Below are 17,002 nucleotides of genomic sequence, written 5' to 3'. Positions count from 1 at the left end.
GCTTGGTATGAAAGAGACAGAGCATGCATACAATTTGACAAATCTTTGGATAAAGCCAGCAGCAACATCAGTTTACTGAATAGTTGGGACTTTATGCCATTATTAGAGCTGAACTGTATGTTTCAAGTAAACTACATAATCAAAATAGTGTACAAGTTCTTCATTTAGTTTCTTGTGAAATGGTTATTATCCAACATCAAATAAAAAAATATAACATTGGTAATCACATGTACCAACAAGAGGTTATACGAAAGTGAGTAAATTCATTTTAAATCACATTGTAGCCAGAGAAAAGTGACAGAAGAAAGGGATGTGAAGGAGTTAGAGAGGCACATGATAAAATACTTTTGAGAGAGTCTCCTGAATGTAAAAAAAAAGAGAAACACAGAGCAGCAAAGGATGAGCAGTAGGAAAACGAAAGAGTTAGGTATCAAACCTAAAACCGCATGAACAATTTAGGCAATAGGATGGAAAGATAAGAGGGGTGCTTAAGAAAAGAAGGCGAGGAAAGAATGAGCAGTGAGATCTAGCCCGTCACGTTCATGGCAATGTTCTAATCTAAAGAGTCACTCCTAAATCATTGAATTGGAGAGCTAACAGACAGACTTTTATAATGGAGGGGTTTGCAGCGAGAGACAATTACCTAATGTCTGAGAGACAATGAGTTTAGGGGGCGAGGGAGTCACTCATTTCCATTTCTAATGATCGCACAGTGTAGCTTACACACACACACACACACACACACACACACACACACACACACACACACACACACACACACACACACACACACGTAAAAAAAGTGTCTGCTTATGCAAAGTCATTTAGTTTTTCCTGCTGGAATTACTGGCTTAACTGGCTGCAAGCGAAGTGACGCTGAAGATGTTAATGGAGGTCACAAATAGTCACCAGTAATTAACGGCACACAAATACGGCGGCACACATACATACAAAGCAACATGATCACACACAAACATACACAGACAAAGAGAACTAGACAAACCTCAATGTCAAAACAAGTAAATCATGTTTTCTCATTGAATGGATGCAAAGACCTGAAGCTGCTCTAAGGCTCCTTGATTACTACGGAGATGATAAAGCACTTCCTCCCCCACGGAAATACACTCCATAATGATTCAAACAGCTCACAAAGTTAACAAAGGCTACCTAGCACTAAGATGATAACAATGTCTGAAACTGCATTGTGTACACACATAGTAAAGTATGCACACATCAAGGTTTCCTACAGTATACTGTATGTTGATTATACTTGGGTGACTCTGCCCAGAGGAATGAAAGGAGAATGTCTCATCTCAAAATCTGACCAATACAATTTTTATGTAAGCCCTTGCATCCAAGGGAGGTTTAAAGTCCTAATCCATGATTGCCATATTGAATGCGGACCATATGAATTATACAACGTGGGCTGTGACCAGAATGCAGACCATGTTGATCCTGATGGTCGAGCCAAAAAACTTAACTGTGCATCATTAGGCTTGATATCTGTTGGTCCTTTTTCCACACAGCTTTAGATTTTGTTATTGTTCCTCCTCTTCTGCTGTCTTGAGTTGCAAAAGCTGAGCGCAGAGGTCATGCATCATTAACCGTAATCGAAAGTCCCAATCTGGTAAGGTTTGGGTAGTGGGAATAAAATATAGAAAGTGGGCATTTAGGTTATAACTAGTGAAGTTATTTTAGCCCTTTTCGCACAAGCCTCAGTGGCCACAGTGAGGGGTCCCACTGTTAGAATCAAATTGAATCCACTTGAGTCAGTTAACCTGCTAAAGGAGGCATCACTGATATTAGCAGAGGGCCTCATAACTGCTATGTCCACAGAGATGTAGAGCATGCTACAATCATGAACCGCTGTTAACTTGAATGCATAGCTGACTTAACCTGACTCCACCAGATGGATTGCTTCGCATTTGCTCGGCATATCTATCTGAGAACTTGCCGAAACCAGTCGGGAGAAGAGCAAAAACATCTTTTCCTCCGAGAAAAGCATCCAGTGCCGTTTTTTGCTCTTCTTTCAATGAAGGAATACTTTCTAATTCGGATAAAACTTGCACGTTAGCTACACTCATCTCATCCGTGGAAGCTGCCATGTTGTTTAGACTAACAGACGCTTCTCGTTGCGTCACACCTAAACCCGCCTCAAAACCAACGCTGATTGGTCGGTCGTTTGGCGAACGGCTCCAAATTTTCTCTATCTCAAGATGCCAGACTTACTTGAGATTCTGATGCACACGATGACACACAGCCAGTGCAGACTGACACAGTGACCCAGAATAAACCCTGGGGTTGGTCTGAATGTCAACATGAATTATCGGACCTGGCCTGGGTCGGCTAATGAGCCGTTTACAACACAGTAATGTATATAGTAAATGTCAGGTTTAATGTGAAGTGTTTCTATATGAACAATTGAATGCATGTGGAATTTCTATAAACATATTACTATAGCCTACTGCACTTGAAACCTCTATTACATACTGTATTGGCAGCATCAATATCGCAGACACATAAATAACAAATTCTGCTCTTCTCAATCTCAGAGATGTTTGAAAATGATTCATTGCATAGCATCAACTTTTTATAAGACCAAGACAGCACTCTACTATAAACAGTCAAATGCAGGTTGAGCCAATAATTCAGTATCCTGCATCATATGGGCTCTGTTTGAGAAAGTTGTATTGTTCTACAAACATCCCCCTCACAACCAACAGGATTACCAGGCAAAAGAGATAGACTGCAGCTTTCGTAACCTGAGGGGGGAAATGACTATCAAACCAACAGAAGACTAAAGCACAGCATAAACATCAGCTAAACTACAACAAAGCATAGAACTACATAAGCCTTAATACATTATCTAGCCAATAAGCAAGTCTGTGCAAGTCTTTGCATTGTAAATCAATCCCGCTGCAACTTGGAACAGACCAAAGAATAGGTAAATTAGGCTTTTTGTCCCCTACATTTTATTATATTTAAGTTAACTTGTCATATAACAATCTGACTGTGGCCTATATAGCAATGTCTTCTTTTCAGCCTTTGTTGGCAATCCTTTCTGAATAAGCAGTAGAGCTGGTAAATATGGAGAAAATCAAATATCACGATATTTTTGACCAAATACCTTGATATCGATATTGTGGTGATATTGTAGTGTTGACAATTGGTGCATTCACAAAATATGCACACAATGAGAGTTTTGATAAATAATCATCAGCTAAGTTGATATAATAACTATGTGGGTAAAGGCAAATAATAGAACATCTAGAACAGTCTGGTGTGTTCAGAAAATTACATCACTCTACTGTAATGCAGCCTTTAAAACCAGGAAAAGACAACACTTGTGTCATATCAGGATATTACGATATCCAAAATTGAAGACGATATCTAGCCACATATATTGATATCGATATAATATCGATATACTGCCCAGCCCTAATAAGCAGCAAACTGTAAAACAATTAATCTGAAAAAGGTTCAAACGCAGAATATGGTAATGATGTCATGGAAAACTGAGCATGTGCTCAACAATGGCAGTAAACGTTGTTTTGGCTGTTTTTTCCCTTTACATTTTACAAGAAAGAAAAGTAGCACAATCCAGGCTTAAATACAAATATATGGTTTGTTTAACAGCCACTCAGAGAAATTTCTGTTTTTGATTTATTCCAGGAGCACTTAATGTAACAAATCTGGTGTTTCTTCTTCATGTAGCTGCAATGTGGTCAACAACTGACAGCAAGTTAGTAAATATTTCACAATTTACTCTGCCAATAATGCAGTATGATCTGTGATATTGGTCAGTGTTAGTTATGCCAAGCTTGTGCCAACACAGCATGAATAAAACATTTTGAAATGTAGCCTGTGTGCAAAATATTTGTTTTTATTTATCTATTTAATCTATTCCAATAATAATAATAGACCGTCCGTAGCTTCTAGTCAAAAGAATATGCATGCCCACATGCTGTATAGCACACACACACACACACACACACACACACACACACACACACACACACACACACACACACACACACATATAAATACAAAGAAAATCTTGCCCTTCTTACCGGTTGATCGGCCCTGTTGATGCCCACCAGAAACAGTGACTCAGCGATGAAGAGGCTGATGCAGAGGTTCTTGTGGATGGTGTTGCGGTCACTCTGCAGCCCGCGGAAGAAGCAAAAGGTGAAGATGCAGATAAGCAGGCAAACCAGCGACAACAGGATCCCCACCCATGTGATGACGTCCAGGAGCAGGTCGTGCATGCTGTCTGCTTTCTGTGGAAAGTGCAAGAAAAAAGCGAGAGACAAGCTTGAGTGGGTTATTTAATAAAAATGTATTTACAGCGACAACTAGAAACGTACATAAGTCATATGGTTGTAACATGAAGCATGCTGTAGGAACAGACACACATTCCCCCTCATCCCCCGACTGATGTGAGTCTGGCTGTGTGTCGCTGAGCGTTCAGGGCCACAGCGTTGCGCTGCGTTGCACAGGTGTGCTGCCTCTATCCATCAGTGTCCTGCAACCTGGCAGGCAGAGCAATGTTCAACATAGCACTGCTGTGATGGATCTACTGCTCAAACCCTCACACTGTGTTCACAAAGGGCTGCCAAGCTAGCTCTGACCATGACCCCTTTAGAAGTAACACACATCCTCTGGCCCAGAGGGAGAGATTGGGTGTCCCACAACATCCAGAGTTACAAGAGCCGATTTGTGAGAAGGAACTTGGTCTTAACGTAACAAAAGACGGGGACAAAAAGTACTTATCCCACACACAGCAGGACAATAAGGTTTGTATCCGACAAGCCCACAGCGGCTCACGGATAACAAAATAAATACCACTTTCACTTTCTGATCCGTCAAATATAATTTTTACAATAAAATAGGACCTGTTGCTTGTGTCTCTGCTGTAGGTTTCTATGGTTTATTAAAATGCATCTGTTTTGGTAATCCTGAATTCCAAAGACTGAATGTTTGACGTGCATATTTTTTGTCAACCAATGTCATCATCTGGCTTGACGAATCAATTGCAAAATTTCTCCTGCTGGAGAGGTCCAATCTATTTTCCAGATGTTGTGGTCTCCGTCTCTTTCTTCCTCCCCCACCCTTTTTAGAATCTGTTGACCAGCCTTGCCAGCCACTGCTAATCAAATGATGAACAACTGACCCTTTGATCATGCCCATCCCCGCCTGGCAGGCACTGCAGAATAAACGCCTACCTTCACCTCCACGTGGGCCATGAGCACTGCAAAGCTGGTGAGGTGTGTGCAGGAGCAGGTGGTGTGTGTGCGATTGGTGGCCAGCAGACGACAGTCCTGGGTAGACCAGAATCCCGTCATGGTGCGCTTGGAGTAGCTCCAGAATGAACAGTTGGGATTGAAGTTCTCTTCCGAATGCTAGGGGCAAGGGAGGAGGGGGAAGAGGGAGACACAGAGAAACCGAGACAGAGAGAAAGAAATTGAGAGAGAGAAAGAGAGAGAGAGAGAGGGACAAAGAGGAGGAGGAGTGAGGGAGCAGGAAGGCAGAAAACAGATACTTAGTCATGGGGGAGGTGGGAGGTAGAAACATGGAGTGTTGGTACGAGCCAAAGTAAGTGAGAAAATGGTGGGAGGAATTGGTGGAGAAGGGGATGGAGAGGAAGGAACACAGAGAGGGAGTCAAGCACACACAACAACAAAACAACAAACACAAGGGACAGAATGTGAGAGGGCAGCAACAAATAAACATGGCAGGAGGCGACAGCGCTGTGTCCGTGATTGTTGTGTCAGGTTTTCAAGTGTAGGAGCTGCTTGTGTTGTGTAAACTGACGGAGCTGTGTGTGTGTTGTCTTTGTCAAGTTATTCTCAAAATGAGCAAGTGAAACAGTGAGGATTTCTCTGCTACCAACAAGCTGGATCACCAACTGGATCAACATTTGCTGGGTGAATTGAATTGAATTGAGCACCACAACTCAAACAATATGAAGCAATGTGGAAGTACACTCTAATTCAGTCTGTTATTATTGTCCATTCCAGAGCTGTTCTTGTGTCATTTGGGGCAAGCCAACGTCAGTCGAGTCAAATCTTGTTAAGCGAAAACGCAAGTCAGTTGCAAGACTTTCATCTCTAAACAATGACCATAAATGACACAGCGTTTTCACATTTTACTTACATAGCTGCATTACTTGTAAGTATGAGCTAGAACTTTCAGTGCTTAGGCAAAATAATTCAATATTCAATTAAGTGAAGTCCAGAGCAATCAAAGTCAAATCAAGTCCTTATTTTTGTGAGTATGACAGACTCAAGTCCAGAGTCTATTAAAGGACAGGGCTTCCGTTATTCTATATTTTTCTTATTGTCAACAAATCCCATAAAATTAACAAAACCGACAGTGCTGTATTACTCAATACATTCCGACTTCCCCAGCCTGTCTGTGGCCCTCGAACCCAAGCCCAATCATTCCCAATGAAGATGAAAATCTTTAAAAAACGTTTCCTTTCTAAAACAGCTGAGCACTATAGATTTTAGCAAACATATTTTAAGCAGGAGTTAATAGCACATTTGCTGGGAACTATTTTCAGCTGTGAATTAACGCACATTTGGCGCTCTAGTGAGTATTTATAGCACCAGAACGGTATGTGTGAAACGGAATCAAAATAAACAGTGCCCATGTTCATCCTAATGAAGGAACATGTCAGTTCTTTTATGTGTTTTCTAGTTTTTGGATGGTAGTGGAGTTCTGTGGCACAGAGGAATAAAGTATTTCAAGCTTTGGCTACAATATTAGCCTGATCCTTTAACCTCTACTTCTGTCCCATTATCTCACAAGCAAGTTATATTTTTATTGTTTACAAAAGAAGTCATCACCTTGCACCTTTCTTACCTGCAGGTGTTTGACAGTGAAGACCACGGGCTCAGACAGGTAAACCTTATTGCTCTCCTTGTTAATGGATGCTGTGATGACCGGGGAGTTGACGATAACAGAGTAATTAGGATAGACCGCCTCGCTGCTCAGTCTAACGCTCGCGTTCTCTGTGGACAGATAGGCCCCCAAGTTCCTGTACAGGACAAAGGCCATCCTGATCTCACCTGTAAGAAGATACACAGGGACATGGAGGTGGTGCACTTCATAATTGTTGGCTTAAACCATGAGGACAGAAATAGACGGTGGATGTGAGAGAGAGATTGCATGTGGGAAATGGGTTAGACGGAGAGAAATAGAGAGAGAGAGAGAGAGAGAGAGAGGTCATAGACCTCATACTGAGACTGAGAGGAAGAGAGGGAATGAGAGATTTCTCTTCTACCGTTTCTGCCGTGCTGTTTGAGAGTGCTGGCTGACAGCTGGATGGAGTTTCCATGTAGTTCTGACTGAGGGAATGTCAGGTCTGCTAGGTTCCCATCGGTGCTCAGCCTGGCCACTTCCAGCTCTGGAACACACACATGAACACGCACATGAACACACACACACACACACACACCCTAATGTCAAATCATAGCACAGCACGTTACATCAGGCTTGTTTTGCAGCCGCTTGTAATAACCATGTTTTCTCACTAAGTGATTCACAGCAGAACACAGGCATGGATCCTGAAGCAGTTTCTAGCTTCATCTAAACAAAGAAAATTTAAAAAGTGAAAAGTGAAAGTGAAATAACTTGGATTTTTAGGCTAAAAAATAAATGCAATAATGTCTCCAGGCAACCGATCCAACACATTGAGGTAGATAATCCAGCATCTCTCTAGTATTGTGGGAATCTAATTTCACCATCCAGGTTCGTTAGCACATTCCTGATAACGGCCGTGTAATGTATTAGATAAAGTTTCTAATTAAGGACTAATTATACCTTTGCTGTATCGCTATCTTGTGCGTCTGAGTGATTTGGTGATTTCATCGTAAAAAACATCTCCTTGATCAAATAAACAAAACAAGGACAGATGGAAATGAGAGTGGAGGAGGGGGTGGAGCAGGAGAAGAAGGTGAAAAGAAAGGAAGTTGAGGAGGTCAGGGAGAAGTGCTGGAGAGAGGTGAAAAAGAAAGAGGGCAGTCAGAGAAGCAGAACGAGCATGAGCGATGGGGAACGAGCAGATACGTTGAGAGGAGAGGATGAGAATGGCGTTAGGCGGAAAGAAAAACTATGCTCTCTCACAGAGTACAAAAGATAGGGCACAAAGGCAAGAGATGCTAAGGTCTGGGAGAGAGGAAATGGAGGCAGAGTGAGGCAGGCAGACATAAACACAGACACTGATACACAAATACTGGCAGAAAGAGAAAGAGAAACACTGGTGATGCAATTGTCCCTTACTTGCACACACAAACTAAACACTCAAGCTCTGTACACACATTAACATACCAACCCACACTCGCACATACATGTACACACTCATTCACACCCACACACAGCGGCGGGGTATCAAAACACGCTGAGTCTAATCTAATTAAAGCATCCTTGTCATGACAATCCTCCTCCCAAGAAACACACTAGTTCATTATCGTTATCACAGACGCACGCTGTTACCGCTGTGTTATCCTTTCAAATCACTGTTTTGGTTCTAATAATAACATTATTTATTTGTCTGTGTAATACTGCGCCATATAGTCACACTAACAACCTAACAAAATAATATAACCTAGAGTAGCTGCAGTGGCTTCTTTAAAATGTGTCATTCAAATAATGTATTCCTGTCGCTCACTCTCCTCTGAAAGACTTGCTCAAAGAAAAAAGGGGGGCTTAAAAAGTGCAATGAGGAGAGTAGAGAGGGAGGAGATGGAGAGAGGGAAGTGAGGATGGAAGAAGAAAAAGAGAGAGATGAGAGGCGGTTATGAATAAAAGGGAGAGATAATCACGATGGATCTGCCCACTGGATTAGCTGGGAGGAAAGATTAACGGCACAAAAAGGAGAGGAATGTGAAGACAAAATTTCCTACAAAAAGATGATTTCCTGTTTTAAGTCCTTCAGAGATGTGGTAGCCTACATCTCGGTGACTGTTTATGTAACCATATTTATGTGGTGCTTTCAGCAGGGGGAGAAAACATTGGAAGAGATACAACTTGAAAATGATGCAAGGTAAAAATGTATGGGATGGCTGATGATGAATGAACCTTTTGTACTCAAACTCAAGGGAGCACAAGACAACGTCATGTTCTAAGGACTGACTTTGTGGAATCTGTTTCTGCTGTCTGTCTGCGATTAAAATAAAATGCTGGGATGTTAGATCCTCGTCATGTGACTTAAATAGATGTGATTTCATTGCTTACTGATGTGAAAGTGAGCAATGAAAACCCTCAGAGCATCGTTTGACATTACACCACCACCATCACCCTCAAGCACGCATCATCGTGCTCATCCACTCTTCTTCTTTATTCATCATCCTCAGTCCTCCTGCTCCTCCTTCATAACTTTACATCTCATACTGGGTTGTATACAAGGCCAGTGAATCCCAGTAATGGGGAGATAAATGATAGGAACTTTTGAAATATCAAATCAAAAGGGTAATAAATAGGAAGATAATCAAAGAATCATAAGTGAGTGCAAATCGTTGGTCTGGGTACAGATGAAAGGATGGCTCACAGATATATTTTCAACTAAAGGTATGGAAAGCAAAGAGGGCTTTTGTTTCCAGTATTTCTGCCTTATTCTATGTCCTAATGATGATAGGATCAGTGAGAGAGGATGTGGAGAGACGGAAGGAGGAGAAAGTGATGTGCACAACGCCACAATAACTAGCTTTGTTCTGCTTTGTCAATTCCACCCACAAGTGGGGGGCAGAAAATGCGGGAAAAATAAACAAATAGTTATTATGGTCTCTGGAAAACATTTCATCCCTGCCTTAGAGGGCCAGTTTTTTTTTTCTCCCTTTGTGAGATGAGGATGGGTCTCTGTGGATTTGACCCTTTAAAACCTCTCACACAACAATCTGGACCTCTTCATCATGACCTGTCTTCTATTATGTAGAGCAGCTTCACAAGCCTGCTCTACATAATAGAACAGGCACGTAAAGCTATAAGTACATTTAGTCTATTGTACGTGTTGTTTTGGGAATAATAGCAAAATGTGGAATTTTTGCACAAATAGTTGATCATCTCTGAGAAATGCAACCACAGCTTTATTTATTTTAGTTATTAGTTTATTTTCTTTCTTTTTTTTCCTCTATATGGATGTTTATGGAGCCAGGGATCACGGGTAGAAATTGAATAATATTATTGAAGAAAATAGTTATTTGTTCAGAAGTACTGAAGTTGCAGGTTATTGTGTTGAGTCCAGTCAGGGACAGACCACCCAGTAAATGGCTGTGTTATAGTAAAAGTGTTGTGGAATTGATAAATACATTCCCTCAAATTCCTATGGTTAGGTTGTTGTATTTATTCCATTTGCTCTTGCTGCTTTTTATCATGCAATTTTGATATATAATTGGATGCTTTTTTCGGTTATCAAAATAAGCTACTTTTGTTTTACACAGTTTTATTCTGATTTTAGAATGAGATACATGAGAACACGATTATCTTTGATATGTTTATTGAAGGATAACAGATTTTTGCTTTGTTTCTGTTGTGTTTATTCATGCACACAAATTATTAATTTGACAGGGTGGTTTATCAAGTAAGACACAGAAATTAAAAAAATATTTTACACTAAGGAGTCAGCCTGAATTTCTTCCTGTCAGAAATACATTTCTTATGTAAAATCTACCTAATATGACAAACAAACACACATATAATGTTATATACAACATTATAGTGATGTTTAATATATCTATTTCATAGGCAAGATTTTTGAACAAGGTACCTTTGGCTACCTATCCAACAAGTTTAGACAACTCTCATTTTCTCATTAAATCCTCATGGTCCTGCCCTGGCGCTGTTTAGCTCAGATTCATGCCAACAAAATACAAGCTAATCTACGCAAGTTTCTCTCTTAACCATCTAAGTAGTGAAACAACAGAATTATTTTGCCCAACCTCCATTCATGTCTACTCTTGTCCATTCCCATGTACAGAACGTGTTAGTGTGTGTTTGATTTTTTTTTTCCCACTATGGCCACGCCAAGACCCGCCCTTCAATAGCATTCTCACACTACTATTGGCCAGGCGTCCATGCTTACATGTACAGGTCCTATCCCCTGACCAATCCCCTAACCCTAACCTTAACCACTCGAGGTCAAATGCCTACTCAAGCTGCTTCGTAGGGTGGGTCTTGGCGTGGCCATAATGGGATTCGTAATTTTGCTTCCGGTATGGGAGAAAAACGTGCTCTGGTTTGTTGGCATTTCTTTAAACCAATCACAATCGTCATGGGCGGTGCTATGCGCCACACAGCTGCAAAATAGTTGTGCGAGAGAAAATTTTGATTGGACAGATAGTCTAGCTAGCTGTCTCAATTTACCCTGCAGAGATCTGAGGAGCAGTTAACCATAGTCCTCATAAATCCACCGGAATTTAAAATTCCAACACAAAGAAAGGAAACGGACATCAGCGAAAATAAATGCATCCGGCAGAGTTTCCTGCGGCACCGGAGCAATCCCGGAAGTGAAACGTCAAGGATATACGTAGATAGTGTGTGTGTGTGTGTGTAATTGCACAGATGAAGGGTGATGACATTATTTGATGCACTGTTAAGTTAGATAGTATACTTTGTTTCTGGTTTGTATTATGAAACATACGAAGATCTGAGGCAGCGGGTTCAGTAATGCATGCTGTCAGCATTGCCTCTTACTATCATATTACATCATATTCTTAGATCTTTAGCAACCAAAGCTGGTTTACGTTATTATAAGATCTGTAAAAAAAAAAAAAAAAAAAAAGAAAGAAAGAAAGAAAATCTAAGAAACACATTTCTACCATTCTCACATTTCTGAGCACGTTGTAGAAATTCTTTCCTCAATTACATTGCATTCAGGTAAAGTCAACAACACATCTAAAAAATGCTTTTGTTCCAACCGAGCCATACTTTGCGCTCCTACAAATTAACACCTGAGACATGACCCATTGCAGCCACAGTCTTCAACGCTTGGCTACTGTGTAGCTTAACCACAGCAAATGGAGGTTAAGTGCCTTGCTTGAGGGCATCTCAAAAGGAGTTTGGAGGACAGGAAGGAACCAAAAAGAAAAATATACTCACGGATGTTGTCAGTGGTCTCCTGCACAGTGTCCGTCTTAAGGAGGTTGTCAGCTAACATGAAAGCCCCAGTCTCCACGGTGTCGAGGAGCAGAGTGGCCGAGTGCAGCTGCCCGATGGTGGACAGTTCTCTCCAGGCCGCCTGGGCTCGGGGCTGAAGCAAATTATTCGCTGTCTCCACCATAGCCTGGAGCAGCAGCAGAAATACAGAGGTTACATGAAGGAAGCTGATGCTTACACCTTTCAGTCAATGATGCTAATGTGAAAATGAATGCAAATCCATTCATAGTACAAATAACATTGCTACACCTTAACTACTGAACACAGCAGTCAGTGGGATGCAACAGTGAGAATGCAGTGGCTTTTTTTCATTTATCATGTAGATAAATCACAACAAAAAGATGTTAGCGATGCAAATGTGGCATTCCCATGCAGGCATAACGAAGGCAAAAACACAGCTGTTAAATAAAAAAAGTACATTTCCAAACTTGTAGTCCACACCTTTTAATGTTCGTTACCACCTTTTTTTCTCCAGAATTCTTTTTATAAAAGGATGTTGTGATTGAAAATCCATCAGAGATGTTCTGAAAATCAAGCTAAGCTAATTAGCTGATTGCAATCACCATGTGTCTACACCCCCAAGCCTGCTTCATATTTTTTTTAAGCAACAGTCTTATCTTCAAGTTGGAAAACTTGTGCTTGAGGGTCTGAGTAGAAATTAGCGTTTTATCAGATAATGTCTGCTGGGTCATATCCAGCCGCTCAGAACGGTTTTGAATCCAAAAATATTACCAAAAGAAGAAAAGTTGGCTCGCCTAGATGAATCGCTTTCCATGAAACAATACATATTTTGTCTCCAGCTTACATTCCTTAATGCTCTTAAGAATTCACCTCCTCATTTTCAGACATGAACAATACACACATACACACACACACGCACACACACACACACACACACGCACACACACACAGAAAGACACACACACACACACACACACACACACACACACACACACACACACACACCTGAAAAGACCCTGGGAGAGATAAAGAAACTGAGAGAAAAGAGAGCCGGTGGAGAGGGGGTAGAAGTAGAAGGGGAGAGCCATGGGAGAGCGATAAAACAGTCCAGTGAGTCCATGGTGACAGGTGTCCGCTGGGAACAAGGGAGGCGGAAAAGCGAATACAGGTGCTATCAAACACACACATCTCACACTCCCGTCTGTCTCTTTATTTTCTTACTGTCCGACTGTAAAACACCGTTTCCGCACTCCTATCCCTCACTTATCTCCCGCTCTTTCAATGCTTCTTCCTCTTGAGGAGGGTGGATGGTGAAAGTGGAAAAAAAGGAACGCAGGTGCCGTTATACAAGCAAATGGGGAGTCCAGTGGGGAATTGCAGGGGCAGAGAGGAACAGTGAGAGACATCAGTTTATTGGTTTTTACACATCAACCATTTGACTTTCTCCCTGCCCCTTTCACTCAGGATTAGGCAACCAAGGGTGGAGGGAAGATTGCAGTCAATAAATAAAGACTGTGTGTGTTGTTTGTGTGTGTGTACAGTGACTAAGGAAAACGTGTCCTAGATAGAGAAACACTGTAGATGATGACTCATAAGTGTTGATGGCATGTGCTACAAAACGTGCAGTTGTCCTCTGGAATTAGAGCTAATCCTACCTGTTTATTTTGGGGGTGTGATATCCACATGTAGATAAAGTATATCACACACACAAAATGGGCTGCTTAGCCAACAAGCTAATATTATAATATTACGTCCTGTTTTAGCGCTAGCAGCTAATTAGCTGGGATGCATATCAGATGAGTTTGGGAGGGCTACATGTAAACAAAAGCTAATTAATCCACTGCTTCAGTAAACAACCAAAATAAGCAGGAGTGGATATGAAGCACACACATACACATAGCCTACACCAGCAACTCTGTTTCTGTCTCCATCGTTTCGTTTAATGAGACAGAAGACAGCTTCGACACTCCTTTAAAGGAGAACCCTGGTTTATTACAGTAGTATTAGAGTAGTATTTTTGTAGTTTTTCCCATCATTGATAATCCATTACCCTAATCATTTGAGCCATTTTTAAAGCAAAAACACCAAACTTTGTCTGGTTCTGGCTATAAAATGTTAGCCTAGAAATCTAGACGCACCCTAGCGGCTGCAAATGCATTTGCAGCCAGGGTCAGTCTAGCAACTCTACGTTGGCTTGCGAGCTGGAAAAACCAAACTCTGGTCGGGCCAATTACATCGTGCATAGGGTCGATGGGCGGGCTTAACATATTGACGGAAGAGTTGCCACGGTTCCGCGTGATATCCCTGCTACTTGAAAACAAAGAAGATGGCTGCTTCTGCTGGTGAACAGCGGTCTTTCGATTCAGCTTTGGCCACGACTCTGGAGACTTGGAGTTAAGCTTTTTTTTGAGAAAAGAACAAAGAACAAAGAATTTGATTCAATAAAAAAAATCGGCAGGTATATAAAATTAGGTGTCACAATCATGAAAATATAAGGAACTGCTCTGAGATGCTGTGGGCCTGTCCGCTGAAAGTGCTGAGCCAAAGAACGAGCCAACGTCATGGACTGCTGGCATTTACACACTCCCGTTGGAGCTGTGTTCATTTGCTAGCACATGCAGTATACAAAAAAAAAATAATCTAAATCGTATAATGTGTTTAGAAAGAAACCACTGATTTTACTTTACCCTGTCATTAAGTCAAAGTTGAACCAGGAAATCAGTCTGTAAAGTGTGATGAATGTCTGGTACCGAGCAGGTAATATGGTAATCATTTTACAATTTGCCCTTGCAATCTCCTCCAAATAGCTTTGTATAATCTGGGGATTTGTTTAAAACCCGTATGATCATCTGACTGTTTGTGTTTCTTGCCCTGTTGGACATTAGCCACTAGGGCAAAAAAAACTATTCATATTGGAATCACGATTCAAGCTCTACCGATTCAAAATCGATTCATAGAATTCCAAAAATCAATTAATTTTTCTTTTTTTATTGTATGTCTACTAAAATCACATGGGAAAAGTAACTACATTTACATATTGTGAATCGTTTTTTTAATCGAGAGTCGTTTTTGAATCGAAAATAGAGCCTAAAAATCTATATCGAATTGTGACATTTTCTGAATCGTGCACACCTATTAGCCACTTTGTTGTTTACCCAGATCTATGTTAATTAACTTGATATGTACAATTGTGACTGATAGGAATGATGGCCCAAACTACAAAAATGTCAACTGCTTGTATTGTGGACATACTGCAGTCTCTGTGGTCTCAGTGCTGTGTGTGCATGAATGAGTCCACATGCAGTGACATATGCATGCCATATACAATGTTGTGGTGCATTTGTTTTATGTGCAGGTATGTGTGTTTGCATAGTGTATGGGATGCATGTGTGCTTGAATGTGTGTTGGCATTCAATGTGTGTGTGTTTGAGGGTGTGCACAAAGGGCTGGGAGAAGCATTGCAGTGCATCATTCTGCTCCACTTGCTGTACAGTAGCAGTCCAGGCAACAGAGAGAGAGAGAGAGAGAGAGAGAGAGAGAGAGAGAGAGACGGAGGAGAGGATGCTCTGTAGGCACGGCAGATATAACAGCAGTGGCACTGCTTTCTATTCGCTCATGCTGGTGGTGCTGCTCCCAAACGCTCACTTTGATGTGTTTCAGATAACCCCCCTTTTCTACTCTCATTAAACTTTTCATTGCTTTTAATTGAACTTTTGATTATCTTGCATTTTCAATTTCTTATAATTTTTTCATTGAAATTTAATACACTGGTGTAGAGATTGGATCTGTAGAGGAGAGAGATAGGTAGGGAGAAGAAGGGGTGTGATTTCCTTGAGGTCCAGACATAGCCACATCAGAAACTCAAAGATGGAATGTGTGTGTGTATGTGTGTGTGTGGGGGGGCTTGAGGGATAAAATGGGGACATGTTTTTTTAGAGGTCTTCAAAGAGGGGAGAGACTCTGCAGAGACAGATAAGGGTGTCGTTTGTGCGCGTGTGTGTGTCTATGTATTACCGGTTAGGCACTCGCATTTGTGTGCACGTACCCACAGCATGCACGCACGCACGCACACACACGCGCGCACACACACGCGCACACACACACACACACACACACACACACACACGCACACGCACACACACACACATACACACGCCAGTAAATGGGGCAGAAGTGAAATGCTTTGAAGCGTTGGGGTAATCCAGCGTAAACAGTGGCGACAAGACAGACTAGAGCTGGGCTTCTTCTCCCAGCTACACAAGGGGAGCATGGGCACACTCACACGCAGTAAGACACACTTTGTAAAATGACAAAGTTGGGATGTTAGAAGTATGGAAAATGGAAAGAGTTCAGGAAACAGTGGATTTTTTCTTTTCTTTTAAGCGCATGGCTGAGCTCTGAGAAAAGTGCATGTTTTGGAAATGTTTTCATCAGAGAAGCAGGCTTATCTGTCAGTTGTTGTTGGAGTTTGTCTTCCCTGACAGGATGAGTTTGCTGCTAAATCAGGCTTAAAATTCACAGCATGCCATGTTCTGACCCGCCATCCATAAATAGAGGGCAAATTAGACATTATCATTGAACATCACACTGTCTCCTCACTGCCCCCTTTTATTGTTTTTCTTTTTCTCTCACATTCCATTTCTGTTTCTGTGACACTCTTCTCTTTCTCTGTTTAATTTCTAACCCCCCTCCCCCTGTCTTTACCTTGCAGACTCTACCTCCCTCCATCAATCCACCCTACAGAATGAAAGCCTCTCCACACCACCAGCTTCATCATGAATAAATTGCCAATTTAGTATACATGAAACAAGTCCCCAGTTCCCCAAACGAAGTGAGAGAGGAGAGATGAAGTGTGAGAGGGAGAGAGAGAAAGACAGAGAGAGAG

The 17,002-nt window shown here is 41.4% G+C and overlaps 1 protein-coding gene across 12 annotated transcripts in view; it reads right to left on the bottom strand.

Annotated features, from left to right (window-relative positions):
- The window catches only part of adgrl3.1 (adhesion G protein-coupled receptor L3.1), a 111,849-nt gene that overhangs the window by 18,347 nt on the left and 76,500 nt on the right, over positions 1-17,002 (bottom strand). For all 12 annotated transcript variants that reach the window (XM_039794557.1, XM_039794913.1, XM_039794738.1 and 9 more), the window contains 5 exons: positions 12,100-12,283; positions 7,289-7,411; positions 6,868-7,073; positions 5,226-5,402; positions 4,071-4,280 (listed from right to left, as the gene is read on the bottom strand). In XM_039794557.1, the coding sequence (XP_039650491.1) occupies positions 4,071-4,280; positions 5,226-5,402; positions 6,868-7,073; positions 7,289-7,411; positions 12,100-12,283 (900 nt within the window). The remainder of the gene's footprint in view (positions 1-4,070; positions 4,281-5,225; positions 5,403-6,867; positions 7,074-7,288; positions 7,412-12,099; positions 12,284-17,002) is intronic.

Source organism: Perca fluviatilis, chromosome 1 (genome assembly GCF_010015445.1).
Source record: "Perca fluviatilis chromosome 1, GENO_Pfluv_1.0, whole genome shotgun sequence".
NCBI classification, from domain to species: Eukaryota; Metazoa; Chordata; class Actinopteri; order Perciformes; family Percidae; genus Perca; species Perca fluviatilis.
This window is presented reverse-complemented; position numbering and strand designations above follow the sequence as displayed.